General features: G+C 39.7%; 1 protein-coding gene across 2 annotated transcripts in view; it reads right to left on the bottom strand.

Annotated features, from left to right (window-relative positions):
- Nucleotides 1-1,551: 1,551 nt before the first annotated feature.
- Nucleotides 1,552-12,113, bottom strand: part of FKBP9 (FKBP prolyl isomerase 9) — a 14,669-nt gene continuing 4,107 nt past the window's right edge. The window contains exons 2-10 of one of the 2 annotated variants that reach the window (XM_083407075.1): nucleotides 11,957-12,102; nucleotides 10,801-10,990; nucleotides 10,198-10,343; nucleotides 9,544-9,733; nucleotides 7,287-7,432; nucleotides 6,005-6,191; nucleotides 5,009-5,154; nucleotides 4,020-4,183; nucleotides 1,552-2,839 (exon numbers count right to left, since the gene is read on the bottom strand). In XM_083407075.1, coding sequence (XP_083263201.1) covers nucleotides 2,660-2,839; nucleotides 4,020-4,183; nucleotides 5,009-5,154; nucleotides 6,005-6,191; nucleotides 7,287-7,432; nucleotides 9,544-9,733; nucleotides 10,198-10,343; nucleotides 10,801-10,990; nucleotides 11,957-12,102 — 1,495 coding nt within the window. In that variant the 3' untranslated portion in view covers nucleotides 1,552-2,659. The remainder of the gene's footprint in view (nucleotides 2,840-4,019; nucleotides 4,184-5,008; nucleotides 5,155-6,004; nucleotides 6,192-7,286; nucleotides 7,433-9,543; nucleotides 9,734-10,197; nucleotides 10,344-10,800; nucleotides 10,991-11,956; nucleotides 12,103-12,113) is intronic. The other variant, XM_083407074.1, reaches the window with a different exon arrangement.

The raw sequence follows: 12,113 nt of genomic DNA on the forward strand, positions 1-12,113 counted from the left end.
TTAAGTGTTTCGAAATGAAAGTTTCTTTCGCAGCTGTGATCCACATTTCTGTCCAGCAGGAGGCAGATAAAGGCTGGTTTGGGGCTAAACTAGGAAGCAGGAGATGTAGAGTTGGCCAGTTCTGATCCACTATCCAACACAAGCTGGGATCTTTTCTCCTTCAAATGGTTCTCAGAATAAAGGGTTTGTGCTTCCTAGTTTACTCCAAAGGGAGACTCATTTCTTCAAGCTAGATGGGGAGAGCATTTATGGAATGGGGTCCATTGTTTTAGAACAAAACAAGAAAGTTGGAGACTCCAAACTTTTAAATTTTGTGTGCATTCTCATTAATGAAGGTGGGGACTGATTAATTTGGTACTTGCAAACCAGATAAAACTCTTTCACGGGCTTACTGTTTAACCCAATCAGGAAAACAAGTCCCATCTCTTCCTTAGGAAGACTATCCAGAACAAGTGAAGCTGCCAGTCTGGAAGAGGAGCTTCTACCATATTGGCATGCCTTGCTTTTGGGTGCAGGCAGCTGCTGCTTGTAACAGCTACCAGGCAGGCAGATCCATGCCCAATTCTCATGCATGATTACTACTTGGAACAGACCCGTGTGAGACAAACTGCCTATATGAATCTGTTTCCCATGAGAGCCCAATGCTTTCAACTATGCTTTAGTTGAGATTCCTGCATTGCAGGGCATTGGACTAAATGACCCTCTCTTCCAACTCTACAGTTCTATGATTCTAGCGCAGCTCCTCATGCAGATACATGGTATTGTTTTAGGTGATATCTAATAATGCTGATTACATACACAGTGGTACCCCGCAAGACAAATGCCTCGCAAGACGAAAAACTCGCTAGACGAAAGGGTTTTTCGTTTTTTGAGTTGCTTCGCAAGACGAATTTCCCTATGGGCTTGCTTCGCAAGACGAAAACGTCTTGCGCCTTTTTTTTTTAAACTGCCAATGCATTCCTATGGGAAACCGTCAATGCACATTGGTGCTTCGCAAGACGAAAAAACTCGTAGAACGAAAAAACTCGCAGAACGAATTAATTTCGTCTTGCAGGGCACCACTGTATCAATTCTAGAGAGCTTTGATAGGGAGTTTTCTCATCTCTTATTTCACAGTTACTAAACAGCTTTTACTTACAAGGGGTAGCTTAAAACCAAAAAAGCACCACTCTCCTTCTGCCAGAAAAAGAAACCAAAAAGCAGCCAGTATTATTTAAAGTACTGTTCATAATTGGTGCATGTCATTTGTTACCCACATTCAGCCTGCAGTTAATTATAAAAGGTGAAAGAATACAATATTAATTTACAGTGCTTTGCTCATTCACACTGTACACTTTGCCTCAATAGTTGGGCTACAACTACATAAATGGTTTGTTCACCTTTCAGAGAGCTTTTGGATGTGCTCTGAACCCCTATGTCCCAGCTCCAATTCCAGAACTAGCCAAGCAGTTCAGATATATATTGAAAACCATAATTTGGATCAATATTGTCACTGTTAAGCCTTTCCCCATTCCCAGTCGCCTGTACATGGAGGAAGAGTAGTGCAGAATGTGTCTGTCCATATTTTATTTTAATAAAAATAACAGCATGTATCACACTTGACAAATCCTTAAGACGTTAATATTACAAAGCATATAAAACATAACTTTGCTTACTGCAAAAGTGTTTTGAAAGGTATGTCGTAGTTTTAGAACTAGCACCATTCTACAATTAAAAAAGAAGACGCTATGTACATTCCCGTTAGTGGGAGGACCGTGGCTTTGTGCTCCTTAATTTATGCTCTTGTGCTCTTTAGCCGCAGGGTATTAGCTCAGTTGCGTAGTGTGTGGTGCTGATTCGATCCCCGTAAGGTTCATATTCTTGCAGGTGGCTGGACTAGATGATCCTTATGGTCCCTTCCAACTCTACAATTCTATGATCAACAAAATGTTTTTATAGACACAAATGAGACCTGAGATTCACTCTGAAGTACACTTATGACAGTTCCCTAGTTGAGGAGTCACTGCACAAAAAAGTAGATGGAGTAGCCATATGTTGTATACACAATTACAATCTACCGTTATGCACATTGCAGCATATTTCTAGTACAGTTCTGCTTTCTTTTTTCTATAATACACATGTGAGGGCAGACTAATTTCAGGGTGAAGTAGGCCCATTAAACGGACATGTTTTGATACACGGCAAAGAATGATACACACTTTTTGTGATTAGTTTTTGTATTCATAGCTTCAGTTACAATCTGAGATAACGGCTTTGAAAAAGATTTAGTGCAGTTCCTCCCATTGTAGATGATTTTCTCTTCCTTGGAAAGATGATTATAAAACTACAGTTGGAGAGTAACCGAACAGGGCCGTGGCACAGGAGTTTAACAGAAATGTACATTTTTGTTCTAAGCTCAAAATGCTTTACCACCTCTCAAAAAATACATCACAAGATTTGTGTCACTATTTTTTTTAGTCATTGAAACCAATTTTGAGGCATTTCACGTTTTATAAAAATGCCACAGTCTTCCCCTTACTTTAGCCTACTTCACTCTTACAAAGACAGTATTCATTTTCACTGTCCACACTTTTAAGTATACACACACACACATTTCAAACCACTTCTATTGTGCATACATTCTGACAGCAGTTTAGCTCCTACAATTTTTAAAAACAAACTACAGTTCGTCATGTCCCTGTGGCTCTTGGTCTTTCAGTTTGAATTCATCAGCGGTTATCTTGCCATCTCCATTTCGGTCCTGATTGCTGAACATGTTTTTCACAATTGTTTCAGAATCAAAGCCTGGAGCTAATTTTCCTTTGCCAGCCTTGACTTGTTCGTGGATGTAGTCGCCGAACTACAATTTAAAAAACAAATACATTAGTGAAAAGTAAAATAATGTTTGCAGCCAGGTTATTTAATCTTAAAACCCCAGCAAATAGGATGTTGTGGTACCTTTGCATCTGTCCCCTCATATTCACATAAAGTGCTGAGGAAATACCAGTTAATACTTTATCTCTAGTGAGTACAGTGGTACCTTGGTTTATAAACAATCTGTTCCGGAAGTCCGTTCTTAAACCAAAGCGTTCTAGACTTAAACCAAGGCATGCTTTCCCATAGCAGCAGGGGACTCCATTTACAAATGGAACACACTCAACAGGAAGTGAAACGTGTTCTGCTTCCAAGGCAAAGTTCACAAACCAAAACACCTACTTTCGGGTTTGCCGTGTTCTGAATCCAAGTTGTTCATAAACTAAGCTGTTCTTAAACCAAGGTACCACTGTAAATGGGTCATTTGAGAGGTTTAGGTGTCAAATTAGTACTTAAATTCCAAGGTGCATGCCAGTACTGCTGCCGCTGCTGGAATTTCAAATACATTATTTTTTGCTCTATAAGACTCACTTTTTCCCTCCTAAAAAGTAAGGGGAAATGTGTGTGCGTCTTATGGAGCGAATGCAGGCTGCGCAGCTATCAGAGAAGCCAGAACAGCAAGAGGGATTGCTGCTTTCACTGCGCAGTGATCCCTCTTGCTGTTCTGGCATCTGAGATTAAGAATATTTTTTTTCTTGTTTTCCTCCTCCAAAAACTAGGTGCGTCTTGTGGTCTGGTGCGTCTTATAGAGAGAAAAATACGGTAACCAAAAGGAATTGGGAAAGCAGTGTTTGTATCCATTACTACTGTAACAACTGCTGAGTCCTGACCCTTTGAGATTTTTTTGTTAGGGACCTATGTCACAGACATTCAGTTAAGCTGGGCTTCAATTAGATCCTCTTAACTGGAGTAGCTATTCTATGAGTAGGATTATGCATCTCCCTCCTGTGCTCAAGACCTAGAAGCACATTGGTCTCTTGTTTCTGTAGAAAGAATTGCTTTAATTTTCCCTAAATGATGTCCCGTCAGAATAGAAACATGATCTTAAATATACTGCTTGAAGACTGGGGCTCCACTCAGTGTCCTGTATGTTCACAGTAAGTCTGTGAACTTACTAGCTCCTATAGAATTTTTTCCCAATGCAGCTTTACTAGCCAAAACCTTACCTCTTCCAGAAGAACCTCTCCATTATTATCTTTGTCAATCTCTTCAAAGAGATTAGGAGAGACTTCCTCGTGCCATACAAACATATAGCCCTCTGGTAAGCCAGACACCAAGTCGAACAGTTCAATGTCAAAAACCAATACGGCGCTACCAGGCACTTCTCCTTCTGTAACAGTAAATAACAAAAAATAAAGTCAGATTTCTGTTATGTAGGAGCATTTTGGAATTTGGCCCACCCCCAGCATTCACAAATTGTGCAGTTAATACAAATTGTTCACATTTCATCCACTGGCTTAGAAACATCAGCAAGTTAAAATATGAGAAAATAAAGCCTGCAGGATCCAAAAGAAATATAGCTAACGTATTCTTTATCTTAGAAGGTACACTATGCTTTGTGGCTATTTGCACTTAAGGTAAGGTTGCTTGCTAATTCACAAGAATGTATAGCCTTTTCCCATTGCTTTATTAATTTGGGCTATTTTCATTCTGAGAGAAAACCATATATAATATAATTATAATATAATTATAATATAATATAATATAATATAATATAATATAATATAATATAATAATAAATATGATGCACCTCTTTACCTTAGATTTTAAAAATTGAAGTGTATAATTTTAGGACACATTTCTATAAATTTAAGTTTTAAACTGTTTTTAATATTGTGTTTTTAATTGTTGTAACCCGCCCTGGGACCTTGGTGTGAAGGGTGGGTAATAAATGGTGGGGGTAATAATAATAATAATAATAATAATAATAATAATAATAATAATAATAATAATATCATTGCACAGCTATATTCTCATGTTGCGAATATACTTTTTAGACTAATATTTTTACTTAAATTGCATGGAGGATACACTACTTCAAAGCTGTTCATGAACCAATGAACACATTTAAGGAACAAAAGAAGACTGCTCACAGAAGTCAGCTGTGACACATGCTACAGAAGACCAGACACGTTTGTGTGTCAGCATCACTTACCAACTCCAGCCTCTCCATAGCCAAGGTGGGGTGGGATAATAACTGTTCTTTTCTCTCCAACACACATATCTCTGAGACCCATATCCATTCCCAATACAACCTGTCCAGAACCCAGCACTATATTATAGGTTTTCCCAAGGCTAAACCTGAAAGAAGAAAATAGTAGTTCATAAGCTAGGATGTGCCAATGTAACATAATAACAATAATAACAATAATAATTTATTATTTATACCCCACCCAGCCACTCTGGGCAGCTGCCAATCAAGTGTTAAAAACAATACAGCATTAAATATTAAAAACTTCCCTAAACATCAGAATGCCACCTCCTCTAGCCTTTTGACATTTACCATTTCCAATTTCTATGTGATGATCTGAATTCTTAATAGACCCTTTCTAAGAAATACATTATGGGATGCGGGTGGCGCTGTGGTCTAAACCACTGAGTCTAGGGTTTGCTGATCAGAAGGTCGGCGGTTTGAATCCCCGCGACGGGGTGAGCTCCCGTTGCTCAGTCCCAGCTCCTGCCAACCTAGCAGTTCAAAAGCACGTCAAAGTCAAAGTAGATAAATAGGTACCACTCCGGTGGGAAGGTAAATGGCATTTCTGTGCGCTGCTCTGGTTCGCCAGAAGCGGCTTAGTCATGCTGGCCACATGACCCGGAAGCTGTACACCGGCTCCCTCGGCCAGTAAAGCGAGATGAGCGTCGCAACCCCAGAGTCAGCCACGACTGGACCTAACGGTCAGGGGTTGCTTACCCTTTACCTTTAAGAAATACACTGCAAGTTGGACCATGCAGAAAATTTGTTAAGATAAGTGACCCCCAGAATCCAGAAACCCCTCAGTTTGATTAGCCCTTCCCTTCATCATTACTCTCTCACCAATTGTAACTTAATGAAAGCAAATTTATAAAAATAAGTGATTGGGTAAGCCCACATGCACAAAATATTCCCAGTTTCATGCTTCTATTGTTCTTTGCTGCTAAACTACATACTTACGTTGAGTCTAGCACAGTGCCATCTAAGAGTGAGGCATTGTAGTGATACTTCAAGTAATCGCCTTTCTTGCTCAGAACAGAGCAGTTGCTAGGTTTATAATGGGTGGTAATAGCCACAGAGTCAGATGGATTGTGGAAGTCTATCACATGAATATCAAAGACCAGCACAGCAGATCCCGGAATCTTTCCTAGAACAATAAATGATTATATGAAAAGAAGCCACCCACCTTTCTGCTCTTACTAAAATTATGTACTCCACAAATGAGACTTTGTCATCTCCAAATGTCATGAAAGGGGTTTTTCAGAGGTTGGCAAGTGTGATAATTTTCCATTAGCACAAATTCCATGCACTTCCAAGAGATTGTTTGTAAACAAGGAGCCAACAAGAAAACAGGAGAGCTGAGAAGTTCTGCCTCCAAGCAAAGGCAAGCACAAATTGAAGCTTTGCCAGGAGAGAGGGCTATATCAGCTTCCATTGATTCCTATCTTCTAACCAGGAAGTTGGAAGGCCTTTGAATAAACATTCACAATTTTATTCAAGTAAAATATGAAGAAAGACAATGCAATAACCCTTAAAGTTATTTAACATGCAGAAAATAAATAATGTAACACGCCAGAAGGGGAAGATGAGGGAAGTCAATGGGGGGGGGGGTTGTAAAATGTGAAATTGGATAATTGTATTTGCAATTTGCTATAACAAAAGAAATCTAATTTTAAAAAAAAATTTATATATACACACACACACACACACACACATATACACAAAAACGGCCTTGGTCCAGTATATCTGAAGGAGCGTCTCCACCCCCATCGTTCTGCCCGGACACTGAGGTCCAGCGCCGAGGGCCTTCTGGCGGTTCCCTCACTGCGAGAAGCCAAGTTACAGAGAACCAGGCAGAGGGCCTTCTCGGTAGTAGCGCCCTCCCTGTGGAACGTCCTCCCACCAGATGTCAAAGAGAACAACAACTACGAGACTTTTAGAAGACATCTGAAGGCAGCCCTGTTCAGGGAAGCTTTTAATGTTTGATGCATTACAGTATTTTAATATTTTTTTGGAAGCCGCCCAGAGTGGCTGGGGAAGCCCAGCCAGATGGGTGGGGTATAAATATTAAATTACACACACACACACACACACACACACACACACATATATATATATATATGGATGGAAGATGGAAGGCCAACAAACTTATTCCATGAAGGCACTGGGCCTTAAATCTTTTAAATGCTGAAGTAAAAGAATGACTAGAGGGCACTGCTGCTGAATTAAAAACAGTACTCACCTCTTCCCTCTTCGCCATACCCCAAGTGAGGTGGGATGGTTATTCTCCTCTTCTCTCCAATGCACACGCCAAGCAAGCCTTCATCCATCCCAGCAATCACATAACCTTTCCCAATGTAGGTATCATATGTTCGGTTCCGTGAATAACTACAGGCAAAAAGGAAAAACCTTTGCTTAACTAAGATTGTGATCAATATGCCCATAGCTTACTGGCTTGACAGCAAAAACATCAAAAAGAAGTATCAAATGGGGGTAGTGAAATTGATGAAGTCATGTCTTATAATAGCACCAAACCTAAGTGTGGCTAGAAGAAGTGAGGAAATTAAGCTAGCAAAACAAATACATATATGTGTATAATATGGTAAAACTTCAACTGTGAATAAAAAAGCAAGCCAAGTATGTACCGTATTTTTTGCTCTATAAGACTCACTTTTTCCCTCCCAAAAAGGGGAAATGTGTGTGCGTCTTATGGGGCGCATGCAGGCTGCGCAGCTATCCCAGAAGCCAGAAGAGCAAGAGGGATTGCTGCTTTCACTGCGCAGCGATCCCTCTTGCTGTTCTGGCTTCTGGGATTCAGAATATTTTTTTCTTGTTTTCCTCCTCCAAAAACTAGGTGCGTCTTGTGGTCTGGTGCGTCTTATAGAGCGAAAAATACGGTAACAGGATTACAAATATATTAACGGATAGGTGAAGTAACCTTAAACAATACTGAGCAGACCAATCGCATAGACAAGAAAACTATTTTAATATACCGTATAGCAGCAAAATGAGAAGTCACGTAAAATGAACAAAACTAGAAAAGCTATCCACTTTGTGGTATGAAGAACACAAAATAAAAAACTGAGCCCGAATAGCATATTAATGTCATCCAAACAAGAGACACTACTCTCGTGATATAGGGTTGTGTCTTGTCACCCCTTGATTTTTATTCCATAAATTCCTTAATGGGTCCCATTCAGATTCAAACTTCTTAAACCTTGTTTTCCCTATCTAACCCACAAAATCCATAGATCTTACTCAAAGTAGCCATACTTTTATGAAGGGGATTCTTTTCTCTTTCATTATCATGCACAGACAATTCTAGTACCATTTGAAACAGTAATTTATCTTTTCTGTTTCAAAGATGTTGATCTTTCAAGTATGTCTGCAAAAATAGCACGGGGGTCTAACAAAGTAACAGAGAACCTCTCACTGTGCATCTAGGTCCACCATGCCTCTGAATTTGGCTGCCAGGATGTTTTGGACAAACCACGCCCATCTGTCAGTCACTTAATGTCATATAGCATCAGGCATAGAGATCGGTTATCTCCAATCTAAGCACTAAGTGCTAAAATTGGGATGTAATGGCTAATTTTTTCTATTCTTTTAGGTTTATTGAAACAGATGCTCTTTGTTAAATCATGTGCCCCTGGAAGCAAATGTCCAAAAGCAATTATCCACAACAGAAAGAAGCAAAGGGTTTAATGTTTTGATTGGTGATATTATTCTTATTGCACATTGACATGTTTTGATAAAACATGCTATAAACGTAAAGAACTGTTTTTTACCGTACAAGTTATTATAAACAAGCTTTAGCACAGATCCACTTTTGCTTCCCATTTATTATGGAAAGTGGAAAACCCACTAAACATTTATACACTAAAGTTACTCAAAAGGAGAAATAGGAAGTATTTTTAAATTTTCCCAAATGTGTTTACTTTATGTGCTAGTGTCCTATTAGCTGTGCTTTTCTGTCTGCCTGAATGTAGTAATCTATGCCATCATCTTCTGTGCATTTATTACTTAAATCTTGTGTTTCAAACAGAGAAAAAGTGAGAGTTTGGATTTTTGGATTTGGATTTGATATCCCGCTTTATCATTACCCGAAGGAGTCTCAAAGCAGCTAACAATCTCCTTTTCCCTTCCTCCCCCACAACACTCTGTGAGGTGAGTGGGGCTGAGAGACTTCAGAGAAGTGTGACTGGCCCAAGGTCACCCAGCAGCTGTATGTGGAGGAGCGGGAAGCGAACCCGGTTCACCAGATTACGAGTCTGCCGCTCTTAACCACTACACCACACTGGCTCAGGATAACCCACATCCATTGGAACCATTATTCTACTTTTTAAAACTTTTTCTTAGTCTTACTTATTTATTGATTATTGAAGACATTTATCAAGCTACTTAGAATACCTTTAAAGAATGCTCAGCAGAACAGAGCTATAAAAACACACAAAGAAAGAAACAGAAAGTAGGAAACGTGTGTTTAGCAGGGTGGTTACCTAGAATCAAACAATGTGCCATCCAGAAGTGTACCATTATAATGGTATCTGAGGAAGTCCCCGACTTGGCTTCTACGCTCACAGGTTTCAGGCACATATTGTTGTTCCACAGCGATGCTGTCTTTGGGGTTGTGGAGATCTAGGAGAGCCACATCAAAAACCAGAGACGCTTGACCCGGGATTTCTTTACCTATAACCAAGGTGGACGGTAGGCATTTAAGTCAATGCAGGAATTCAGAAAGAAATTCAAGCTAACCCCACATATTTACATACCCTCAACCCCCACATCTATTCCATTTCATTTCTTTGCACCCCCACCAATTCTAAAGCAACTTATGTTTATTAACATAAGAGATGCTGCTTCCAGGAATTTTAAAAAATAACTTCCATTTTGTTAATAGCAGTCTGGTTATTCTGCCAATTTTCTATCTGGAAAAAAATAAGAGAAAGTTTAAAGAAATTAAGCTTTTCCTTCAACTGTAACTGAGATTAAAGATGAACATTCTCTGGGCGATCAGATATTGAGTTGATTGTCTAATCAGCTGCTTCCTACACAAAACATGAGTTCAAATTCTGTGGAAAGATCTTCTCTTGATTTATGTTTCTCAGAGTTGCCTAATATTCACTAGCGGCATAAACAAGTTTGGCATTTACCATCTCCGTCTTCTCCATACGCCAGGAAAGGCGGTACTGTGATGATGCGCTTTTCTCCGACACACATTCCAAGGAGACCTTTGTCCATACCCGGGATCAGCCAACCGATACCCACATAAGTGTCATATGTTCGCATTCTATTGTGGCTGAAAATATAATAAAAAGCCAGTTAGTCATAGCCAGTGTCTTCCTTTTTAACACTGCAAGCAGGAAAAAATGTGACGAGTTGGGCAGAGTAAAATCAATGTAGACCGATGCGCATTTTGTTTCAAACCATTTTCGAAGTATAAAACAACAAAACTTAGTTGCACAAAGGCAAAGACATCAAATATGCCACATTCTTTCTCTATTGCTTTAGTGGTTAAAAGCGGAACATTTGAAGATGCCTAATAGCAGGCGTGAGAGACCATTGGTTTATTGAGTCTGATGTTGTCTTATACTGACAGGAAGTGGTTTTCCTAAGCCTCAGGCATAGATTTTGTTCCCAGCCCTGCCAACAAAATATTTTCATTCACATTTTTATGTAAATTCTCACACAAGCCCTCAAAAATCAAGACCTCAGAAAACATGAATAATAAAAAGAAAGAAATATATATTAACTACCTCGAGTCAAACAGTGTACCATCTAGAAATGTCCCATTGTAATGGTATCTTACAAAATCAGACACCTGGATAGTTCTTGTGCAATTTTCTGGCTTGTAATAAGTTTGAATATGAACTTGGTCTTCAGAATTCCAAAGGTCGATCAAAAGCACATCAAAGTGAAGCACTGAGTTTGCAGGAATTACACCAGCTGTGAATGCAAAATATATTAAAACGGAAATGATGCTTGCTGAAAAAACAGAATTAATGTAACAAACGACTGTCTCTTTCAAGATGTAGCAGGCATGCACAAAGGACTGTGGCTGGCTAAGGAACTGTTTCACCAGTGGCCCAGGCGTACAGAGACCACATTTAGAGCACTATAATAGCACTTTAAGCTGTCATGACTTCACCCAAAGCATTCTGGGAGCTGTAGTTTGCTAAGAGTTCCTGGATACAGCCCACCATTCCCCTCCCAGAGCAAGAATTCTCAGCATGGTTTATCAATCAATCCCTCTCTACAGGGAACTCGAAGTGCCTCTGTTTATCAAGGATTTGGGAAAACAACTGTCTTAGAGTGAATTCACTTTATTACTGCCACCCTGCTCCGAGTCATCACTACTGAAGCCTCATATTGTATTAAATTAATCTTGATCAGAACAGGACAACAACTTGTTCCTCACTGAGGAACAAGATGGATATTTCTGCCATCACGTATTCTCTGCAACAATTGTAGCTAGGAGTCCATCTCAAAGAAATGAACAATGGGGAGAAAACAAAGATCCTCACATTTTTCCAAAAAAGGGGGGAAAGGACTTGATGTGGAGAACAGGGGGAAACTTTAGCAATGATAGTTTGCTTGGTGTGCATGACATTGTAGTAATCTGGCCTCCTGAACTCGATTCAGAGATCTAAATTTGTGGACTGAGAAGGAGCAGGAACTTCTCAGAAGTTCAGAACTCAAAATCAAGCTGTGGAGTTTGGGAGACAGGGTCCGTCAGCATGATCCCATGTCCTCCTCATCCACACAGCCAGATCCACAGATAAATCCCATGAACAGGACTTATTAGGCAGCAATGCATTCATTAAAAAATCAGGCTTGATGAACTTGTTAGAAACTCTGTATTTTCAACAGCTTGTCTTCAATGAACATTTCCATACAGATTTCTGTACTCACAAACACCTTCGCTCCCGTAGCCAAGATGGGGTGGGATTTTTACGAACCGCCTCTCATTCACACACATGCCAATCAGAGCTTTGTCCATCCCAGCAATAAGCTGGCCTTTCCCCACAAGCACGTTGAATGTGGAACCCCTGTCATAGCTAGAGAGAGA

Source organism: Podarcis tiliguerta (assembly GCF_965153285.1).
Source record: "Podarcis tiliguerta genome assembly, chromosome: 12".
Classification (NCBI taxonomy): domain Eukaryota; kingdom Metazoa; phylum Chordata; class Lepidosauria; order Squamata; family Lacertidae; genus Podarcis; species Podarcis tiliguerta.